Source organism: Cyprinodon tularosa, unplaced genomic scaffold, assembly GCF_016077235.1.
Source record: "Cyprinodon tularosa strain WSP-4 unplaced genomic scaffold, ASM1607723v1 ctg220, whole genome shotgun sequence".
NCBI lineage: Eukaryota > Metazoa > Chordata > Actinopteri > Cyprinodontiformes > Cyprinodontidae > Cyprinodon > Cyprinodon tularosa.
The window spans coordinates 196612-220728 of record NW_024038822.1 but is presented as its reverse complement, the minus strand read 5'-3'; the positions used below and the strand labels follow the sequence as shown (position 1 = coordinate 220728).

The 24117-nt window shown below is 39.2% G+C and overlaps 1 protein-coding gene across 3 annotated transcripts in view; it reads right to left on the bottom strand.

Moving 5' to 3' along the window:
* LOC119784192 (protocadherin-10-like) overlaps positions 1 to 23830 on the bottom strand; it is a 30357-nt gene extending 6527 nt beyond the window's left edge. The window contains exons 1-3 of one of the 3 annotated variants that reach the window (XM_038286138.1): positions 20752 to 23830; positions 19198 to 19256; positions 17176 to 17282 (exon numbers count right to left, since the gene is read on the bottom strand). In XM_038286138.1, coding sequence (XP_038142066.1) covers positions 17176 to 17282; positions 19198 to 19256; positions 20752 to 23298 — 2713 coding nt within the window. In that variant the 5' untranslated portion in view covers positions 23299 to 23830. The remainder of the gene's footprint in view (positions 1 to 17175; positions 17283 to 19197; positions 19257 to 20751) is intronic. The other 2 variants (XM_038286139.1, XM_038286140.1) reach the window with 2 other exon arrangements.
* Positions 23831 to 24117: the final 287 nt, after the last annotated feature.

Sequence of the window (24117 nt, the reverse complement as noted above, 5' to 3'; positions counted from 1 at the left end):
ATGCGTAAACTATAGAGCTATCAATAAGTATATTCACTTCATTATAACATTAAAAAAGGTTGCTGAGCATTCCTCTGTGAGGCGCGATTCTAGAGATTGAACCAGCACACCTAACTCAACAATGGTTTTGTAATCCTAAATTCTGAGGATGGAAGTCAGATCAAAAGAATGTTTTTCACTACATGAAAATATTAACAATAATATATGACCTACTTTAATCTTTGCCTAATAGTAAACACTGCTATTATATTCATCATTTGATACACTTTGTTTTAAAGCCTTTTGTTTTTTTTTTTTTTACATTTTGTCTAATTTGTAACTACCACCAGCAGGCAACTCAAGGATCCTCAGGGTCTCCATTAAAGCTCTGTGTACAAAATACAGCCTAGTTGTGCTAAACGCATACCTCATGAGCCATTATCCAGTAACTTTATATCTATCCAGACCCATTTTACTGCTGGTTAACACTTAGCCATTGCTCTACACCACCGGATGCACCACCAGAGTATGTGCATTTGGCCCTATGATACAAAAATATTTCAGATGCAAAAAGGGAAAGAAATATAAATACATTAGATCCACTAAAATTAAATATCTATGGTGTTTATTTTCTAGGTTTGTCAGTGAATAAAGCCTATGAGCCAGGTATTTATATGGAAAACATGGAGCAGGAGGCAATAATTGGTCTGACATACCCAGCATTACACTGGGTATGTCAGATTAGCTGACAGATTATTCAATTAGGGTTAAACTTAAGCAAAACTAATTACTAATATTTATTCTAATAGTTTTTGTTGTTTAAATCAGTATTCTAAAAGTGTTTAAGTATTAATCTGTAAATCCCTTTGTTGTCCCATAATATGGAAATTCACTCTCTTCATTTTACCCATCCCCTTGGGAAGCAATGGACTGCCATTGTGTGGTTCCCGGGGAGCAGTATGGGGTTAAGGGTTTTGCTCAGGAACCCAGAGTAGAGGCTGTGGGGATCGAACAGGGAACTTGCAATCTTCTCAGAGCACAAGGGCAATGCTCTAACCACTAGGTCACCACTCACCCTTATTGGTAATTATTATCAATAATATCTTACAAAAACATGTAATTGAAAAGTTTCCTGTCTACTTTAAATATTTTCTTAAAGGAATAGTACACCCAAAACATGATTAGCCTTCATTTTCTACTCACCCCCATGCTGAACAACACTCTGGAGTACTTTTTTGATATCTCAAAAGCATCTGGAGATCTGGGAGGCTTCTTGCTGTCTGCTGACATTCAAATAATGGAGGTCTATGGTGCCCGAGGCAGAAAAGTCCTTAAAAGTCCACAAAAAACGTGTCAATATTCCTCCATACTGGTCGTCCAATGTATTCCAAGTGTCCTGAGTGGGTAGCATCCAGAATTTACTCGAAACGAAGTCATTTAGAATGTTTTTAGAGCATAAACAGTAGTGTATAGGATTTCCTGAAAGCGCGCACATGCGCGATCACGAAGCCGGCAGACCAAACCAGATGAAAGTGCGCATTCAGCGTCTGCTCTTCCAATAATGCAAGCGTAGAAGAAGAAATGTGCAGTTTACCTGTGCAAAGAAAGAAACAACGAAAGAAAAATGTCTGAGGACTTCAGTGTTGAGGAAGAGCATGAGTTCTTTGCCGAGCTGAATGCGCTGGTTTGGTCTGCCGGCTTCCGTAGCGTCGTGATCGTGCATGTGCGCGCTTTCAGGAAATCCTGTACACTACTGTTTATGCTCTAAAAACATTCTAAATGACTTTGTTTCGAGTAAATTCTGGATGCTACCCACTCAGGACACTTGGAATACATTGGACGAGCAGTATGGAGGAATATTGAAACGTTTTTTGTGGACTTTTATGGACCTTTCTGCCTCGGGCGCTGGACACCTCCATTATTTGAATGTCAGCAGACAGCAAGAAGCCTCCCAGATCTCCAGATGCATTTGAGATATCAAAAAAGTACTCCAGAGTGTTGTTCAGCATGGGGGTGAGTAGAAAATGAAGGCTAATCATGTTTTGGGTGTACTATTCCTTTAAGAAAAAAGAAAAAAAACTAAAATTTGCTTAGTCCATTGCACAAATTCTGAAAAGATTGACCAATGAGTCAAAGCTTGAGTTAAAGCCTACTTTGACTAATGACATGTTGTGCATTTGAAGCTGAGGTCACTAACCTGGATAAACTTACCTATATGGTGACATCCTACATCCCTTTTTGAGAGGATGGGTGTTTACAAATCACAACCTAATGCACATAAAACAACCAAAACCCAGGTTCACAGCTAAACTCATGCAGCTTCCTCAGACTACAGAGCAGGCCTCAGAAGAGTAGTGCTGCACAACCAGACTAGGAATATACTGACAAAACAGGTGACAGCTGCAAAGAAGTGACAGTGACTTGTGTTAGTTGGGAATGGCATGGAGACATAAAGTGCCGTAGGCCATCCCCTGACTCTATAAGAACTTAAAAACTAGATGATGGGCTAAATGGTTTCTATTGTAGGATAAAAAAAAAACCTTAGACACACCACTACCTCGCTCCCTCACCATCCTAAAACAGTGACCCCTCAACCCGCGAACTACCTCAAATGCCAGGCTCTCACCTCTGCCCTTAGACGCCTCACCTGTACTCATGAATTGTGAAGATGACGTGTGCCAGCTCTTGCAGAAGCAGAAGACCAGGAAAACCAGCTGGCCCCCATCTTCACACAGATCTTGCACAGGTCCTAGTCCCCCAAGAAAAAATCTATTTCTGGATCAAATGGCTAAAGGCTTGTCACCCAGATATCTGTAGTGATAAAGTCATTTAAAAGACTGGTGTAGAACCACATGAAGGACATTTAGGGCGCCATGCTAGGCACCATGCTGAACCCCTTACAGTTTGCCTAAGGTTAGTGGCTGATGGAGTCGACATCTGGGGTCCATTTCATGAACAAAGTTAAACAAACTCTAAATTGATCTAGTCTAATGTGGAGATCTCAGAGTTTTCGGTTTCACAATGGCTGCTATGAATTAGTTCAGTCAACTCCAAGTATAACCACTCAGAGTTTAGCACGTCCGAAACAAGTATGAAAAGCCATTATCAGTGGAGCCACGATTCGACGAGTCATCATGAAAAATGGGAAACAGCAAGTGCCAATTTAACCCCACTGGAACAAGAGATTTTAATGCAGAAATGCAAGCAAAAAATTTATAAAAAAGGGAGAATGTGTTTAAAAGACATAGAAACTCTGCTATAGCTGCAAACGAGAGGAAGACGGCACAGGAAAAGATTGTTGCTTGAGTTAATGCGTACTTTTATATGAAGTTGACAATGACAGGCCGATTTTAAGATTATTAAAAGCACTCTCCTCTCTGTTGTTCCATTTGTAGATCACCTAAATAAGATTCTTACTGATCAAAATCATACTCCTACAATGAACTGTAAAAAAAAAAAAAAATTCTATAGTACATTTTTTTAGCAGTAACTGAATTTTAGAATGTAGAAAACACAGACTTATACTAGTAAGAATTACATTTTATATATCTAGAAATGTTTACACATTTTAAGTGGCCATTCTGACATTTATCAACTTGACTGAAAATATATTTATGATATCTGAAATACATTTTTTCATAGTTAAAATAATAAAAACCATGACCAGTAATATTAGGAATATGGAGATCTGAAATTAATCACTAGACATTCAGAATGTATATTCTAGATGTGGAGAATGTAATTTTGTTTGAAATGGTCAGTTAGACCAAGAAGAAATGTTTGTTCAGATATCTGGAATACATATTCTTGAATCAGCCACTTATTCATATTCATATACATATCAAAACTGCTTGTCATAGCATATTGTGACCGCAATAATATTACAGGATTATTTCCTTAAATGGTAGTGGATCAATGTATCTATTTAGGTGAAATCTTCTGGCAGCAGGTGGAAAATAATTTTAAAAACATTGTTCTAATATATAGAACCTGTGCATTCATGGTGTGCCTCCTCATGTTGATTCAGTCTTCTTTTACACAGTAAATACTCAGTGGCTTATGCAGCCATGCTTCGGATGTTATCATCCCAATAAATGGTTGTTATTAGCGGCTATCAGTCCCATCAGTCCCTTCAGGTTCTGCCAGTAGACTCATTAGGTTGTTATCATCGAGTGAATCCTAATCCTAACCCCAAAGTAATTCCTTTTCCCCCGCAGAATTAATTAATCTATTCATGTGTAATTTAAAAATAATTTCAGTAGTTCTTCATGTACCGTAAATATAACTAAATAAAAATAAATGATCCATATCTCGCTCATATTAAACAAACTAAAAACAAGTAATCTCATGCCCTGTCAACTGAGTTTTCGGTAAACCTGCTTCATGAAACGGACCCCTGGATGCTCCAGAGACAGACAAAAACTTGGTTTGTGTACTTCAGCTCATCGCAGACATTGTCTCATCCAAACTTATCACACCAGTCTCCACCTCTCATCAGATCACAAACACCCTGACAGACAGAATTCAAAAAGAGACCCTGGGAACATTTTTCCAGGCACCCAAATTAACAACACTGGCACCCCTCAGGGGTGTGTGCTCACCCCACTGCTCTGCTCTGTCTGCTCCAACTCATACAGCTCACTGGTAACACAACCGTCATAGGTCTTATTCGGGAGGGTCACAAATTGAACTGCAGACAGGAGGATAAGCAGCTGGCTCTCTGGTGTGTCCAAAAAGACCTGGAACATAACATTCTGAAGATTGTGGAAATTACTGTGGCCTTCAGGAGGACCCCCACATACACATGCCCACATCTTCTTTGCCTTCTATCACCATGCTCAACAGCCGTGTTTCTGCTGTGGAAACATCAGGTTACTGGGATCCACCTTACCCCAGAACCTTTCTGCACCAGCCCAAGAAAGTCAACCTGCCTAAGGAGCTGCTGATCAAATTCTACACAGCTGTCATTTGGTCTTCCCTCCGCTCATCTATCAGTGTCTGGTTCGGATCTGCCACCAAAAATAACAGGGATGGACTACAAAGGTCAATTCGGACTGCAGAAAAAAAATAATCTCCAACAGTCTGCCTTCCGTTAAGGAATAAGCATTAAAAAATTGGTGCAGAACTCATTTGGCATTACCCAGTAACGGTAAATCTATTCAGCCTGTGTTTACTGGGTACCACTTATCTATTCAAAGCTCTACCTCTATCTCCTTTGCATTATTCTAGTTGCACAACTGCTTTTTGTTTTCACTCAGCCCATTTTTTTAAAACTACGTTTATATGTGCTCTCTATTCTGTAGCCTGTGTCTGATTTCTTGTGTTATTGTTGTATTTTTGGCTTGTTGTACAAACATGATGAGCATTTTACAATCCAAAGTCAAATTTTTGATATGTGTGTACATATCAGGCAAATATTATGTTCCATCACATCATCAAAACACTGCCACTGTGACTAATTCATTTTCTGTGTATGAAGTGCACGCATGCTGTGAATCTATCTCTGCCACTAATTGAGACCCCCATGGAGTGCAAGGAAGACAATAATGCACAGTGGACAGAGAGCCAGTGAAGACACATGGCTCACAGACAATAGGGGCCAAACAGGCTCAGGGAGCCATCGATTTCACAGAGAGAAACGACAGGCGGGAAAAAGGCGACAGCACAGTAAGAACCATCAAGAACTAGAATAGAGACCTGCACAGTCACAGATGGAAAGAGCGATGGTCAGATTAAAACAGATGGAGACAGGAGTGGGGTTAAACAGAGGTGAGTGGAAGTCGAAGCAGGGCATTCATTTACTAAAAGGAATGTTAAAATTTCATAATCTTACACTACCTTAAAAAGATACATTCCATTTACTTTCAGGTTTAATTTCTCAGAAAACTATTTACAGTACCCCACTAAAGAAAACTGTATACACAAACAAGGAGTATGACTTAGATTTTCCAACACCAGCATCCTAACCTTACCACCAACTGTGTCAACACTTGGTTGCCACAATTTCAGCTAAAAGTCTTTTGAGGTTTTTCTCAGTTTTACACATTTTGAGAATAAAGTTTGCCCATGTTGTCCTAAGTAGGCTCCGTCAGACTGAAGTGCGTGTGAATTTCCAGGCCTTGCAACGGATTCTCACATAAATGTAGGTATCAACCATGATTAGAGCATTATAACAAGATTTTTTTTCTTCTTTCTTTTCTTAGATACAAAACACAAATGGGGAAAAAAACAGTCAAGCCTAACCTGCAATGTTGAAAGTCAGTGATCCTTGGCTTATACGTGAGGTGCTGAAGTAGCATGTCAGCCATGTGAAAAAGCTATATTTTAGATTTTAGCTTGACACAACTCAAACCTGCAGGACTTTGGTTATTTGAACACTGATAAGGAAAAGCATTCCATTGTAAATGGCCATGCCTTTTTCAGACTCTAACGGATTTTCCTGCTGGATCGCCCTTTGTTAAAGGCAGGAGAGAGTGGTGGAAAATATGTCCAATGGCTGACATGTATTTTTTAATCATGTGCATGCGTCATTGCCCCCTCCTTTGCAAAAGTTATCTATCCTGGAAACACCTCCACTGGTACCCAGTTAATTGCCTCTTCTCAAACTAGCCGCATGTTGCTAGTAGATACAGCTAGGCTACCAACAGGGAATGCAAGCCGCATATCCTTCGTTGTCAATGTATCACTTTGCATGGTTTTGACTGTACGTATTTCTTAATTTAACAAAATACAGTACTTACTACATAATTAAACATAATTTAACTGTCCAGCAGAAGTTTCGCAACCAAAGCATCCATTTTCAGACCTTTTCGCTCCTTCAGGGCACGCTATCTCTCCTAAACATACACTTACCCAGCTCCTTTCTCTCCCACTTGATACTTGAGTACACAAAAGAGTGAAAAAAATAGCTCAAAAAAAGCCAAAGCAGCAAACAAGCATAGGAGTACTTCTTGCTTCGACGTAATGGTGGACCGGTAGCCAAACAGCGTATGAGTTACGTTTGGAGCCTACGTAAATGGTGGCACGTACGCAAAATTGCTATAGCAATTGCTTAATAGTGTTTGGGATTAAAAAGTAGAAAGGAATAAATAGAAATGCAAACAGCACACTGTTAATTCATTGACATTTTTTGAAAATTATTTTCCTTTAGTAGAGTGGAAGTAAAATTTTTAATGTGATCAAGGGAAAAGTGCTTGAAAGTGTGTGAATAATTCAAAATATTGATTTTTTTGCCCAATTAACGCATCAAAAAGGAGTATTGATACATTCAGAAATTTGTAGAGAAATATATAAGTAATAGTACTTAGGACGTCCCTTTTTCCAGTCATATTATTCATTGAAAACAGAGTAATATGAGAGAGTAAGTTTAAATGCAGGTCACAAATTGTGATCTGCATTTTAACACATTCTGCTATTTAATTGAGTGAAGCTTGAATAATAATAGAGCTGATGATATCTTGTCAATTGTATCCAACATACTTATGGTTTTTTTAAAAACATCACATGTCAATGCACTTTAGTTTATCTCTTTCACATCCAAGAGACCCAAACAATGAAAATTACAGCTTTCCAAACTAAAACAGGAGTGATGTGGCTCAGTGGAAGTCAGAGGGGTAGCAGAAGACAAGAAAAACAAAAATGAAGCAATTTTCACAAGACTGAAAGAAGCAGCACAGCAAATGCTGTTCTTGGAAGCTTTTGTAAATGCCAGTTCAGTGTTTGAGTGGCATTTCCTTTACCATACAGCCTGAGTCACCTTTTGGGCTGCTGTATATTTATAGCATTCTTTAAAGGTTGGATGCATTTAAATCGTTGGGTTTCTTTAATGCCCATCATGGTGTTGGCCTTTAGCCAGCTTTTATAAAATTCCCACAAATGAATGTGTTCCTCTAATATAAAGGACACTGACCTCAGGTCCTCTGATAATCGTTGTGGGTTACCAAAGCTTTCTGGAACCTGCAAAAGGTGTGCTCTTCTAAATATGGAAAAAAATCAGTAGAAGGACTTAACACTGCTGAAAAACTAGCAAAGACTCAGGCAAATCTGCAAAAGGCATAAACGCATAGCCTGGACATAAGAAAGCTATTCCAGGAAGCTCTACTGCATTTGCTTAGAAATGTATCATAGTTTATATATGTACATTTAGAGATTTGAAAGAACAGCAGTCCTTTGCAAAGAAAAACAAATATTAAAAATATATTTTTCAAGGTTTTTTCAGCACTTAGACACCTTGGATTAGTACTAGTTAGAACATCATAAAACGTCATACCGTCTCATGATAATCATTATCATCTCTGAAATCTACAATTATAGAAAAAGATTGTTGGATCAACTTTTTTTATTTTTTTTATTTCTTGTTCTAAAGATTCATTACATAAAGCCTACAATGAACAAGATGAAACAAAGGAAAAAGAAAAGAAGAACAATTTAAGAATTCTTTACAGGACTCTATAACCAGCTTTCTGTTTAGAATCTGGATCTGATCAATATAATTTTGTTGTTGCTGTTCAGCACAAATTCTATATTGTTGTCTTTATGTTGAATATGCTTCCTCTCTGTAATATATATACTTATACTTTTTTCATGTCAAAAAACACAAGGAATTGTTTGCCTTAGATACCATTCATGCACAAACCACCTCCGCATGAGCTTAGTTAATAATCAAGAATTCATGTGTAAATTTATCCCATATTATTCAGTGTCTATACTTGATTTAACTGGAAAAATGTCACATCCAAGCTTCTAACCCGCTCAGAGAAATTAAAAAATAAAGGTTATTAACACATTTGCCAATTAACTCCCATCTGTCTGAAGAATACTTTGTAACCATATATGTAAATTTACATAAGTAACAGACAGGCTGTGCTCACATAAAATTGTGTTCTTGTTGATCCCTGTGATGCATATTTTCCTCCTCGGGCAGAATTCAAAACAACAGCTAACATAGTGACTAGCAATGGCAGGCCCTGTCAGCAGTCTCTTCTGATTGTGACCTCAACAGGCAAGAGGAGCGCATGCTTGTTTTCTTTCTCACACGCAATATCCAAAGAAAAGATGTAAAGCCCCGGAATTTAAACACAAATGCTAATAAGCAATCAGCACTTCCCTTTTATCCCTACTTGCTTTTTTTCTCAACATTACATCTCTGCATGCTTCTGAAATCCCATGTTGGTGCGATTTGACTAATTGTGCTATCTGACATACCTCCACCACTTGGGGAGAGGAAATGAGGCGAAACAAAGTTCTGGGGAAAAAAACATGTGTCTCATTTTGACGTTCACTTAGCGGGAATACTGTGTATCTATCATGTTTTACTAGTATTCAATGTTTCTGTTTGTTTCTTTCTCCAACTCTATCAATTTTTCATTTACTCTGTGTTGTGTTTTTTTTCTCTCATACTTTGTTCTTTCTGCTTTTCTCTCTTTTCCCTCTTTCAATCTTAGTCCCTTGTCCTCACCTGAAGCACTTTTCACCCCCCCCACCACCAACATTAGAGTGTGTCTTTCGTCCATACCTCTGTTTTTTGTCTTTTCCTCTGCAACTCCAGAGAGAATTCTGACACAAGCCGTCAATATTTGGACAACGGTACTGAACGACAAGGGACTTACACAGCTTCCTGATGAAGCATGAGTAGCAAAATTGAGATGAGTAAACCTAAAACCCCCTTGGACCAAAGCACAGCAAGATAAATTCCACTTTATCAACTAATAAAAGAGAGATCAATTGTTTTGAACTATAATTTACAGTGTGTGCAGAACAGAATCTGAGCCAAGGAAGAGCCAAGAGAGCAGCTTTCTTACAAGTGTCTGTATGATTAATATTTCCTCTTTCATACCATAGAGCAAAACACTCAGGATGTCCATTGATTAGTGATACCTAGTTGGTGTGTTTGTTTTTGCACTTCTCTGTAAGAGCAAGCTAGTATGCACTGATACATAATATGCTTGGTTTAATACAATTCAGCCTATTCTCAGAAAGAATACATTTTTCTTGGTGTATCTTAGCCTATTATAACTTAAATAGTAGCAAACACAGTCATATAACATAGAAAGATTAAACTAAGGAATGTAAACGTTAAGTCATTGGACAAATGCACAAAACTATTGCTATTTTGTGCTTTCAATTCCATATAGTAAAACATAGGAAAATTACAATTCTATCATTACACAATAATTTCAGCAGCGTCAATAACTTATCATTGTTATAAGAAAAGCCAAGCTGCTAAATATCTGAATAGAATACAGCTGAAAACTATGAATTCCACTTAAGTGATGCTAATAGACAGAAAGGATAGAAATTGAACTTTATTGATGTCAATGGAGAAAATAACTCTGCATTTAACCCATCCCCTTTGGGGAACAGTGGGCTGCCACTGTGAAGTGCCTGGGGAGCAGTGTGGGGTTAAGGGTCTTGCTTAGAGACCTATAGTGCCGGCTGTGGGGATTGAACCGGGTACTTGCAATCTTCTCAGAGCACAAGTGCACTGCTCTAACCACTGGGCCAACAATCCCCCATATATCATACACACACTGCATAAAACTAGCAAACAGCAAAAGTGATAAGACGTTTACAAAAGTGGGATATAACTCAATGTACCCCCAAATACACCTTTTATTCCTACCAGTTGAACCCACATAATTGCTTTTCAATAAGCCAGCATATATGGGAGGAAAACTATCATGTCAGTTTAAGCATTCAAGTGATGTTCTCCCAACAACGGGCAGCAGGACATAACCGTTTGCGTTTTGAAAACGTTGACTGCTTTTAATTGGTTGGGATAAAGATTCCATTCAGATGAGATGGCCATGTAATAAGAGAGACGAGCTTTTAATCCTGCAGGGGCTTCATTGTCTCCAGTTCAAACCCCACAGATTGCAACTCTAAGTATCTGAGCAGGACCCTTAGATCTCAAACGCTCGCTGGGGGCTGCAAGCTGCTCACCGCTCCCATGGGGATGGCGTCAATGCAATTCACAAATTTCCTTGGCATAAGAAATTTCAATGACCAAAAAAGGTTATGATTATTACCCACGTTATTTGTAATTTATATGCAATATTATTTGTATAATTCATCTTAGATAACTTAGACTATTAAATCTAAGTCTCTAAAATTAGAGAAGCTCTGAACTTCTATGTAAATGCATTTTTTGCACCATGGTTTCCTTCTCCCACAGTTAACATTTGATCACTACTGCACTTTAAGGAATGGAAAGGTTCTGGAAACTGTACAAAACAAAATTTCATTTTGTATACACTTACAAACTATACAAAATTATACAAAATTAAAATAAAAGTTCTCTACGTCATTATTTGTATAATGCACCCAAGTGTAGTCTTTTGAATAAACATTAATTTAACCGTAAACATCTTTTAATGCATTTTATACCGGTCTTAAATGTTCCTTTATACCTCAAGCTTTACATTTCTTTTCATTACTGCCACACACAAAAAAATTGGAGGATTAGTATTGTTTTAACAAAAAGCTTTACATTTTTTCCTATTTTTCATGGTCCACTTCTTCATTTTGATCTATTTTAAAAACTAAAACTAAAAAGTAAAATGGTGTATCAAAATCCTATTTGCTAAATTCCTCTGACAGGCTAGTGACAGGGGGAACTGCAACATGGTGCAGGCCACTAATTCATAATCAGCCATCTAATATGCCGTTACCAAAGTGATTTAATTCTACCATTTGTCACGGCTGGTGTACGCACAAAAACAAACGTTGTGCTATTGATTACTTCCAGTTTCCTGCCCTCTTACAGCTTTCCACAGTTGACAGAACATTTTTGAGGTGTCAATTATTTGTCCGACATTATTGCTTTATCCCTTTTTATCTGCCACCCATTTTTCTACCCCTTTTTGCTATTTGTTTTTGGGTGCAGGGTGCGAGAGAACCATGCCTTATATAAAAAAAATAAAGAAAAGGTAGTGAAAAGTGTGTTGGACTATCAAGACTGCTTTGGCTCTGGTGCCTCACTCCAGACACCAGCTATCAGAAAAGCCATTTGCTCACATTTTAAGGTTTCCCTGTCTCATAAGTAGTGTCACTTTGATTTAAAATAACATCAGGAGACTTATTTTCTGAAGTGCCAGACGAGTAGCCGAGCGGGAATCTACGACAGGTGCAGTTGATGATATGCCAACTGGAAATGGTTTCCCCCTTGATTTGAAATATTCCAAATGTGCACCAAAAAGGGAGAAAATGTGGCACGTTCCCATGTGGAAACCTTGCCTTAAACCCTCCTTTGATAATCTCTATGCAAAGGATCTGAGAATGAATTATCAGCAGAGTTTTACAGTCAGCCAACGTGTGAGGGAGAGAGAATAAAGAATGGGACACTGTCGGGGAAAAAAACAAAAAACAATAAGAGAATATGCATATATCAGACAAGCACATGTTTTCCCACAAACAGAATGGGAGCAAGCATATATTAATGTTGAATTAAGTTGAGCATTTTCATGTGCACATACAACCAGTTTAACTTATCAAATATCCAATTTAAAATGCCTTAAACAGTCTTTATATCCAGTTAAACATTTTCTCAGATTACAATACATGCTTAAAGTATTTCATTGGATTTTCACTGGGTCTGAGACTGAAAAGTATCAGCTTCGATTAATTAATTAGGGAGAAAAAATACGAATGAACAAACTTAATCACATAGTGGATTTTAAATCCATTTCATTAAAGCTTATGCAATTGCATGCAGCCCATAATGACAGCTAGCTCTGTCCCTCTCTAATGCGGTGGTGAATAGAGGTTTAATGATACTGGGATTAAACAGAACTGGATAATATAAGTACAAGTACGTCAACTTTGCTTTTAAGAGTAAAATTCACTGATTATTGTTACCACAGAGACCCAATAATTCAAAAGCCAGAGAATAAATGTAATGGAATGACAAACAGCTACAAATGAGTTAGTGTTGGTATGCTAGCATATTAATCGTGAAAGTTTTTCTGTTTTTAGATCGTTGACTTGTAGTCAGAGTGACTGGTAAGCGATTAAAGAAAAATAATCAGCATGTAAACACAGAATACATAAAGAAGGTAAACACATCTAAATATATATAAGTTAATGAGAGAAACACTGTGGATTAAAATATAGCAATATTTCATTTTTTTCACCTAATTAGTTGCATAATTTCCAATATTGTAAAGTATAAAGCTCTAGTAATACCCATATAACATCAATCGTGATAAAACATTGTCTTTTCATGAGGTCCTATCTCACCCGTTGTTTGGGGGGCTAGTTTTAGACAATGACCTAACAGAAGGTGTCTGGAAATTGTGAAGTGCTAAACATCTTTTCTTCAGTTTTTCACAAATACATACTTGATAGCTGTTGGGTGCCTTTCAGTTCTTGATATTCCAAAATAAGATCCATTGTGTATAATGTAATATTGATCTAATTACAGCTATTCTGCTAAGTATTTAGAGGAGATACAGTATAATACATTGGACATGTCAAAGACCCAAGTTCTGTCCACCAAATAAAAATAGAAAGATACGGAAAACCAAAACCAATCAGGACATGGTTTTCCAAATACATTTACAAGTTATGCAAGGAAACCATTAAAGTAACAATCAAGCAAAATACCAATGATAAATCCAGAGGAGCTGCAGACATTTATAGCTAGGATAGTACAGTCTGCAGACAAAGCTATTCATTGTGGACTTCATAAAGCTATCCTTTATGAATGAAAGACAGCCATGGAGGACAGAATGCCATAAGGAGCCCAGTTCACAGTTTAACACCAGCCATTCAAGGGACAAAGTAAATATGAAAAAAGTGGGACAGAGTAAATATGATCAAATTAGAAAAAAATACAATTTCTAAATGGAATAATATGCATACAGACAAGTTACTTTTAATATTCTTAACGATACAGGACTATAGCTCTAAAGGACAAGAGTTTGAAACCGTCAAGTTAGATCAATATGAGTTTAGATCAAAGTATATGTGTATCAAAGTGGCCGGATCAAAACACAGCGCTGAATTCATTCCAAGAACCAGTAGCAACACTTAAAACTGATATTCACAGAAACCCTCTATTCAGCCTAACTAAAGTATGGCTATTTTGAGTAGACAGAGATGGCTTTTATTGGTAATGATGAACCCTAAAAGACTTGCAGCTGTTATTGAAGTGATAGGTTGTTCTACAAACTATTTACCTGGTGAGACTGCAGAGTTGCAAGTTGACAGTCGTGTTTATAATGCAAAATAAAAACAGAAAGGTTCAGGTGCTGTGAATAATTTTGCAATATAGTATAACCATATATCAATTGAGAGAAAATGGAAACTCAAATATTTTAGTTGAGAGAAATCACTCTGAGACAACAGCACAGGGGGATGTCTGGATTATGGAAATACTGTTAATACCAGGCACAGCTCCAAGTAGCACCTACCACTTTCTCCTCTTACACTTATCTCATTTAGGCCCTCTGCAAGCACCATCTCAAAGGAGAGTGCTGTTGCAATACAGACCTTATCACATATCCTTGTTTTCCTTAGACATAACAGACACAAATGCACAGACACTTAATGTTACATATAGGTATCACCTACACACCTACACTTTAAATCAGACCGTGGTATACCTTTCCACCCACACAGGCAAACATGTGATGTCTGGTTTTGTTTACAGAAGTGTGTGCAACTCAAGAGTCCATCTCTCCAAAATACCAGTCATGTGGTATTACCTCCTGCAGAGTGGTAAGCTCTTCCCTTCTAAATCCAACATGAGAAACAAATGTTGCTTTGCCTTGTATGAAATTCACAGTTGAAGCACCAACTGTGTACGCTCCCAAGCTTGTGCCAAATGAACAAAGCACTGAGCCAAAAAAGAAGGAAAGGCTGAAGAAACATGTTATTGGTTCAGAAGTGTAAAACCTGCCACTGTGCTCCAAAAGCCAGCAAATTGGAATCCAAGACAATTTTCCACCTAAAATAAGTGTTGAAATACAGGCTTGGCATGCCCCGGAATATCATGTCAGGGCTGATTTCTTCCTAAAGTCTGAGAGTATGTGCTCGCACAGTTAGTTAAGGTGCATATTGAATATTCTCCCTGTTATCCACTTACTTTCTTTCAGAGCTTTTTTCCTAAAAGCCTATACAGAAACCCCCTGATTGCATTTTGATAAATATCTTTTATTACAAGAAAAATGTTTAAACATCAATAATTATGTGCCTCATATTTACCAAATCAATGAAAATAATAAGACTTGGACTTGTTCCAATGCTTTTTTTAAACTGTGCATAGTTTGACTCTACCAACCTGCATTGTGACTGAGGGCAGGGAGGGACCCTACACTATACAGAGGCTCTGTATTTAGGTCTGATTTATTAAAAATGTCAGACACTGCAGAGCCTAATGAGGGGCCCATTCACAACCCAACAACACCTATGTGATCTCATCTCTATTTGTATTCCCTGCACCGCTATGATATTTGGCAAACTGCGGTCTAGACGGGGGTCTTACATGCACCACGTGGAGCAATCTCTCACATAAAAGGGCAGTTCAATATGAAATTAGATTTTGTATTGCTCCGTTTTTTGTCTGAGTCCAGTATAATCAATAAACAGTTACTAACTAAATAGAGTTTTAGAAAGAACCAACAGAGCCTCATGATAAGATCTGCTAACCTCTTTAGCAAATAAATTTATCATACCATAATGGCAGATGAAATGAGGGTGAGTAAATGAACAAGCGTGGATGAAGAAATATGATTGTTCAAACATATTCAAACATCTTTTTTTTTATTTAACTGATGCTGAACATAAAAGAATCTGATAAGGAAAAAAAAAAAGATGTAAAAACAATGTGTGTCAAATAGGCTAAAATTAGGCTAAGGGCAGATTCACACTACTGATCCGGTCCAGGTCTGTCCATGGAAAGTGAGATAATTCACACCTTTAGTTTGCCCAGTTTAAACAGAAAAAGAGATTTTTCTTGACACTGCAAAACAATGTATCTGAATGACGGCTTGGATGCACATTGATACAATCCCCTCCTGAAACTGGTTTTAGGCACAGTTACAACAGTTCCAAAGGTCTGCTTTACTTTAAGGTTTACTGGAAAATGCTTTTAAAATATTTTGAGAAAATATGTGAAGTGAATTTATCATCAGAACCCTTTAATGGGACAACCCTACATAACATCTATTGCAATCAGTTGCACTGCAAAAACGTTCTGAAAATGGGTACAAATTTCTTTAAACAAGTGTATTTAAATTTGAGTAGGAAAATAAGATGAGATGCCAATGGAATGACCATTTTTACCCTTAAAATAAGATAAATTAGATATTATGCACTTGAAATAAGAGACTGTAGTCTTTTTTTTTCTTATTTTAAATGTAAATTGTCTTATGCCATTGGCAAAGAGTCTTACCTACCTGCTCAATTCAAGAAGAAATGCACTTGTTTTAAGAAAAATTAACTAACTTACTCTGAGCATCTTATTAAATATTCAATCAATCATCTAAGGGAAGCTACAACAGCTGGTTGTCCATCTAAACTAGTATGTCACTCCAGGATGGTATTAACCAGTGAAGCCGCCAAGAGAGAAACGGTAACTGTGGAAAAGCACACTTTCTCCCTTGAAACATGATGGTGACAGCAGCATCATGCCGTGGGGTCGCTTGTTTTTATACCAATCTGGAAGTTTATAAGAGTGAGAATAATGTATTGACTCTAGGGTTGATTGCAGTAGTTCTCTTTCCATTAATTCAGGTTTCATGCTGTTAATATTCTTTTGAGTGAACCTATTGATTTGTGCAACTAAAGCACCGTGGGTCCCACACATCTTCAATACAAGTGGTGGTAAGCAAATCAACAGTAACAAAGCGGAGATAGAATAATAGAAGAGGCAAGAAGGAAGAGATCCCACACCCCACCGCACCCCACCCCCGCAACCCTCGGGTCTTTTTGCCCGGCTTTGAATAACAGTCAACACAACTGGGGCCTGTTCATACCAGCCAGCAATGTCTGAGCTCAGCGCCTCCCCGCACATTCGGCAAATTAAGGAAATGAAAAAAATCAACGATCCGCACCAACAATTTCACATTATCCTATCCACCATTGCAAGCTCACAATGCTGAAAAGGATGGATCGGGGAGGTGTGTATGTGTGTGATTGTGCACTACTGAGGGCAGAAATTGTGGAGTATTTATTATGAGATGTGGATAAACTTACCAGCTGAGTGCCCTCGATTTGTAGCATCGTGGTCGCTGTCACCCTGTTCACTGTCGCCGTGACCACTGTCTTTAGAACTGACAATGTCTGCTTCTTGAAATGCAGAACTAGAAAGGGACCCAGGGAGAGAAGAGGAAGCACAGACAAAGAAAGAATGAAGATGGTTGCAAGGCAAATGGCACAGAAAGTGTGGAGGAGGATTAAATGAGAGGGCAAAGAGACAGAGAGGAAGAATCAGAAGTCAACACCATGCTAATGCGGTCATGGTAGCCATCAAGAGCCTAAATTGGATGTTACACATGGCAAGTAATGAAATCCAGCATTAGGGCTTTAATAGATGCCGCTCTGTCAGTTATAGGACTCATGCCAAATTAAAGATGAACGTTATGGATATGTTGGGAACTGTGCCGGCTTTTAAAACCTCAATTAATGATGTAGATACTGATGGGCATAGTGTTCACTTTAGAGCTGGTCCAAGGCTGTATTGGGTCCTGAGATTCACAAAATTGTATTTGGGAGTCTTTCAGAAACCATCATCCTCAACTTCAAAGGAATATCCTGTCTGCCATAATCATGTTGAAGGTCTGGGTTTGAACATCTCACATAATCACAGTTAGAACAATTTCTCTTTACTTTTGCAGTTTAAATGACTGTAATGTGTAGACAGGTGGAACATAAAGACAGCTATACCATTTACAACATCAAGCTTTTCAGCCATTAAATACCTACATATTTACTCAGAAATAAAAAGTTTAATTTGTCTACACTGATTTGCACATTAATTAAGATTTTAATTTTGAATCATCACATGTTTTAGTTTTGCACAGTTACTTCTACTGTGTCTCTCAAACAATAAATTGTTTATAAATAATCTTAAGAAACTGACATGTAAAACCTTATTGCCGAGTTGACAATGGTTAGCGTGTAATTTTCAGCTTCTGATTCAATTTTCACTGCATTTAACAAACCCTAAAAAGCTTTACTCTACTTGCATGTGCTTTCATCTAAAATACTTTGCAAGCTCAACGTTCCAATTTGCGAATATATGCTTCTTCTACATTCTATAAAACTAAAATTAAAAGTTCCTAGTTGGAAAAACTGGTTTTGGTAATTATAGAACATTGTTTTGTTATCTTAAGGGCAAAACCTACAAATTACAGTTCATTTGGCAGGAGTGCAATTTAGACTACCTTAACAAAAATTTTAATCACTGTTCTTATTTTCACATAAAGAATACAGTTTTTTTTTCCAAATCAAAAACAGCATCAACAGCATGTCAAAGCCTGACCCTTTTACCTGGACCAAATGAGGTGGTCACCAGCCAGAAAAAAAAAAGCCTTGTAATTATGCTGGTGAAGATTTTTGATGGGCTACTGTATAAAACCTCAAACTCAACGCTATTCCTGACATTTTGAAATGAAAAAGCTTCCTGGATGGGAAGCGAAACGTCTTCAAACATGAAAACAAAGTCCAGTGGATTGTTTTTTGTTTTTGTTTTTACTTTTTTGGAATGCCTCTTACATTTTCACAAAACTAATTGAGGTTACAGCTCAAAAACAGTACTTTACATAATTTACCATTTGTGCAAAATTATTCTACTGGAGTTTGACCTATCTGGGTAATGTTTTCTTTAAGTTGAAAGATGATCTGAAACAATTGAACTCTCCAAATTTCCCTGCTCTGATTTATTTTTTAAATACTGGGTCAAAGACAAACCATGTTTTACAGAATATTTTATCAGCTAATAAGTTAGTTCAAATTCAGTCTTTTTAAATATTAAATGCTTCAAACTGAAGACTTAAGTAAGTGCAGATATGTTAAATGCAGTGAAAAAGCCCTTAAGCCAAATATTGATTTCAAAAGGCAAAAACAGGATACAAATTGAAGTGTCATAAAGAGACTGTGGATCAGTTTCAGTCTGAAGCTTTTTAAGTTCCTCTGATGGTGGATGCTGGTAACTAAGTTGAGATGAAAAGAGATGAATGAGTGTTTCTGTGCATCACATCGTGTATTGTTAACTACCTGTTGACACGCCTCGGTCTGTCCACCAGATAGCTGAGTTCTGCTCGTTGGTGTTTTGTCTGGAAAGCCCACAGAAAAAACACATGTGATCACAACCAAAGCCAAACAGGCAGATGATAAAAAAAGTAAAAAAAAAATCCCTGAGTGAGAATACAAAGATAGACTGTAAAATGATCTCAGGGGAAGCGTTGGTGGCACCAGGTGGGTTACCAACGATGTGTGCATCCACTTGGTGAGAGAGTCAGGGTGAGGAGATGAGAGCGAGGGATGATGTGGGGGGGGGGGGGATCTGCGAGCCAATTGAATGCGTAAATGATTGAGACGCCTGATGCTGAAACTGAACAATCTTTGTTCACGGTGCTGCCGTGCTGAGTTGTGCATAGAATACTTAACACACAGAAGAGCAGGGATGTTACTGCTGGTCTGGCTCAACACAAGCTACACAGTAGTCAATAGAAAAGGCAATCAAGATTTTGGATAGAGGCTTATATATGTCTGTATCATATGCATTTCACAGACACACAAATATATATATATATATATATATATATATATATATATATATATATATATATATATATATATATATATATATATATATATATATATATATATATATATAAAATACATTTAGAAAAATGTATTTATATATATGTGTATTTATGTATATATATGTGTGTGTGTGTTAAGTATATAAGATACACAGAACTTATATGTTATCATCCCTCCTTTCCCCAGCCTTGAGATGAAACAAGGATAAAATAGGTCAGAGTACAGGCATCTGAAATGCTATTTATCATAGATGTTTCCTTTTAAGCAGGTTGTTTAAATAACCCTCCATAAAGGGGGTGTAAAAGCAATACAACTCATAATTCTAGAAATTTGGTTTGCGATGAACCATTCTACCTGGCATGTCATTTAAAAAGTTTTCTATAAGGCCCTGAACCAAATAAGGTTTTCTCCCTTTTTAAGTATCATAATTGGTTCCCAAGCAATAACATGCAGTTGGATTAATCCAGACCTGTGGATTAAATTCTGTATATTTATTTTTATTTCAATACTGCACAAACCAGAATAATAAAAACAACAAAAAACTTGTGGCTTGGCCTTATTGAGGTGAAAGAGAAAACAATATCCAAACAAATAAGCACACTCAATTGTAGTTCAGTGTTTTTAAATAGCAAAATAATGCCAATTACTGAGATAGTGTGTTCTTGATTGGTGTCTAAGTTAAAATTTATCTTACAGTCACGTTTTTTTATAAAGGTTGATAGATCACTCTCTTGCATTCTAAAATTCCACGTGAGATTTAACAGCTGACATGTCCAATCACCTTTAAGCATACTAATGATTAAAGGGCACTGAGCATGGCAGCCAAATCAACAGCAGAGCCCTTTTCTGAGACTTTTAACTTTGCGTGATATGAATTGGTAACGCACTTTAACAAAGCAGACGCAGTTAGGAAGGTTAACCCGTGTAAAATGCTGGTTTTCCACACTATTAATGCATATTACGCATGAGCTTTGGTTTGATGCTGAAGTGAAAATGCCTTACCTCGCTGGATAGAATGCCACCATTAGATAAAATGTCAGGCTGCTGATCACTGTAGCCGGTTACTATGGCCCCGCAGGGGTTGGTGTGGTCTGCCTCGCTGCTGCGGGAGGGGCTGCACGGCTTCAAAAACATCAGATCCGTCTTGGCGGACTCCGGTGTCAGGCACACCTGGTAGCAGTAGGAGTTCTGGGTCTGGTGGTGGTGGGAGCCGAACCCCCCTCCCACGCCCCCCACCCCTGACTCCTCCACTGGCACCTGCCCGACGGGCCCAACTCCCGTGCTCACGTTGGTGCTCTGAACCAGCATGATGTCTGATTTGCTCAGTTTTTTCTGCTTTCTGCCGCGACTCTGCCGGCTACAGCAAGAGCCGCAGCAGAAGCAGCAATCTCCGGCCAGCAGACATGTGTAAAGGTTGAGCTTCTTGTCCTTTTGGCAGCGCACAGCCAGCACGATCATGGCCAGGAGGAAAATAAATGACACTGAGCCCAGAGCGATGATAAGAATCAGGGTAAGATCAAGGGAGGTATCTTTAGACTTAGAGGCCGAGCCGCGGTCCCCACTGCGGCCCTCCACCACGCTGTCCACCAGTAACACGCTCACACTGGCTGATGAGGAGAGAGGGGGCTGCCCGTGGTCCCGCACCTCGATCAGCAGGTCATACAAGCTCTGTGGGTCCCGTTTGGCGGATATCCTGCGCGCCGTTCTCAGCTCTCCTGTCCTCCAGTCCATCCGAAACATCCCCATCTCATTGCCCCGGAGGATGCTGTAGGAAAGCCGTGCGTTTTCGCCATCATCTGCGTCCATGGCCACGATGCGCGTCACCAGGTATCCAGGCTCCGCAGAGCGCGGCAGGTGCTCCTTAGCTGTTCCATTCTTTCCTATAGGAGCTATAACAGTGGGAGCGTTATCATTTTGGTCAACGATGATGACGTTTACAGTGGCATTAGAGAACAGCTCCACAGCACCTGAGTCTTTAGCCTGAACCATGAAGCTGAACTCTTTCAGCTGTTCGTAGTCGAAAGAGCGCAGCGCGTAAAGATAGCCGGTGTCTTGGTTTATGGAGACATATGTGTCCACAGACATGCCCTGGATGTCACACTCCAATATGGAGTAGGTAATTAGAGCATTCTGTCCTATATCAGGGTCCAGGGCGCTCACTGCATGAATGAATGCCCCGGGCACGTTGTTTTCAGTTACATACACATCATAAACTGCCTGCGTAAAGCGGGGCGCGTTGTCGTTTTCGTCGGACACATGCACCTTAATAGACTTACTGGTTGCCAGCGAGGGCTGACCTCTGTCTTTGGCCACCACGGTGATGGTGTATGAGTCCGTGTTTTCTCTGTCCAGTGAGCCGTCCGTTACGATGGTGTAGTAATTTTTAAACGAAGACTTTAACTTGAAAGGGACGTCGCCCAGGATTTCACAGCTCATCTGACCGTTCTCACCAGAGTCTCGATCCGAGACGCTGAACAGGGCAATCACGGTGCCAGGGGCGTCCTGTTCGCTCACAGACTCAGTTACAGTGCTGAAGCCGATCTCAGGCGTGTTGTCGTTCACGTCCAGGAGTTTGACCAGCACTTTGCAGTGCGCAGGGACGGCATTGGCACCCAGATCTTTCGCCTGCACATTGATCTGGTGCGTATTGCTCTCTTCATAGTCCACCTCACCTGCCACTTCTATCCTGCCCGTTCTGGCATCGATGGTGAATAAATCCTTTATTCGTGGGGTGTTGTGATTACTGAAGGAATAAACTATTTCTCCGTTTTGTCCCTCGTCTACATCTGTGGCGGTGAGCTGGATGACTAGAGTCCCAACAGGAGAGCTTTCCCGCAGATTAATCGTGTAAACAGACTCGTTGAACGTGGGTGCGTTGTCATTAGAGTCCAGAACTTTAACAACCAGAAGCGCCGTCCCGGTTCGCTGCGGGACGCCTCCATCCACAGCCGTCAGCACATAGCGATGGACCGCCTGCTGCTCTCTGTCCAGCGGTTTCTCCAGCACCAGCTCCGCAAATTTGGTGCCATCGCTCTGCGTCTGCACGTCGAGGTAAAAATAGTTATTGTTAGTTATAGCATAAGTGTTGAGCGCGTTGGTGCCGACGTCGGGATCAAATGCGTTCTCCACTGGGAAACGCGTTCCGGGTATGGCACTCTCAGATATTTCCACTGAAATGTCCGTTTCTGGGAAGCTGGGCGGATTGTCGTTAATATCCATCACTTCGATTTCCACGCGGAAGAGCTCCAGAGGATTCTCCAAAAACACCTCCAGATGCATTAAGCATGGGATTGTCTGCTTGCAGATTTCTTCCCGGTCTATTTTTTCCTTCACCAAAAGCGCGCCGTTCTCCAGGTTCACCTCCAGATAAGGTGTCCTAGAACTTGGCACAGTCTGGAATCGGCGAGCGGAAAGTTTTGTGATGTCCAACCCCAGATCTTCCGCTATATTCCCAACAACGGAGCCAGGCTCTTGCTCCTCTGGTACTGAGTAGTGCAGCTGACATAGAACTCCATTCACAATGGAGAGCAGAAATATAAACCAAATCATCTCCTTTATCCCCTTCCAAGTGCACAACACAAAGAGAAAAAAAAAGGGCTATTCCTTTCTTTTACAAAATATGTGCATTTCCGTTCTTCTCTGAGGGGAAAAAGACAGCAAAACAATCTACAACAAGGCTCTTCAATTCTAATGATCCCATCATTTGGCTTTGCTCAGTTGTTTCAGCTGTGAGGAGCGCAGCCATTTGATCCAATCTTCTCCGTTTTAATCAATTCGGCAGCAGGTATGTGAGTTTTTAGTGTCAGTGCACACATGCAGAAGCTGGACCCAACATTCCTTGTGCGCAGAACTGACTTCCTTCTGAAAAGTGAGATGAAATATAGATGATGAAAAACTTAAAATCCACGTGATGGGAAAAAAATGTAAAAACCTGTAAAGCATTGGAAAAATGAATTCTTTAAAAAAAATTGTGAGACTTTTTCCAGGAGGTTGTAATGACTGCGCCTAAGCGCTCAAAGCCGATGATGCTCTCATCTCTGCTTCTGGAAGGCGAGTGTGAGCGGCGGGGCTGGTTTTGCGCACAGCCTCTTTCCCCGGCAGCCAATGATATTCCTAGAACGTCGGGTGTAATGGCACCTGATTGGGGCTCTGTGATGCCAGCTGAAGCGCACGCTGGGCCATCATAACAAAACCAGTTAAAGAGCCGCTGCGCTTCTCTCCTCTCCTTTTTTCCTTTCCTCCATCCAACTCTTTCCTCTTTGCCCGTGATGTTGTAGCAGGGGAATTATGAGTGTTACACACCCTATGAATTAGCAAGCTGGATAATGTAGTTTATTAGTATTGCAAAAAATATATACTAAACAAATT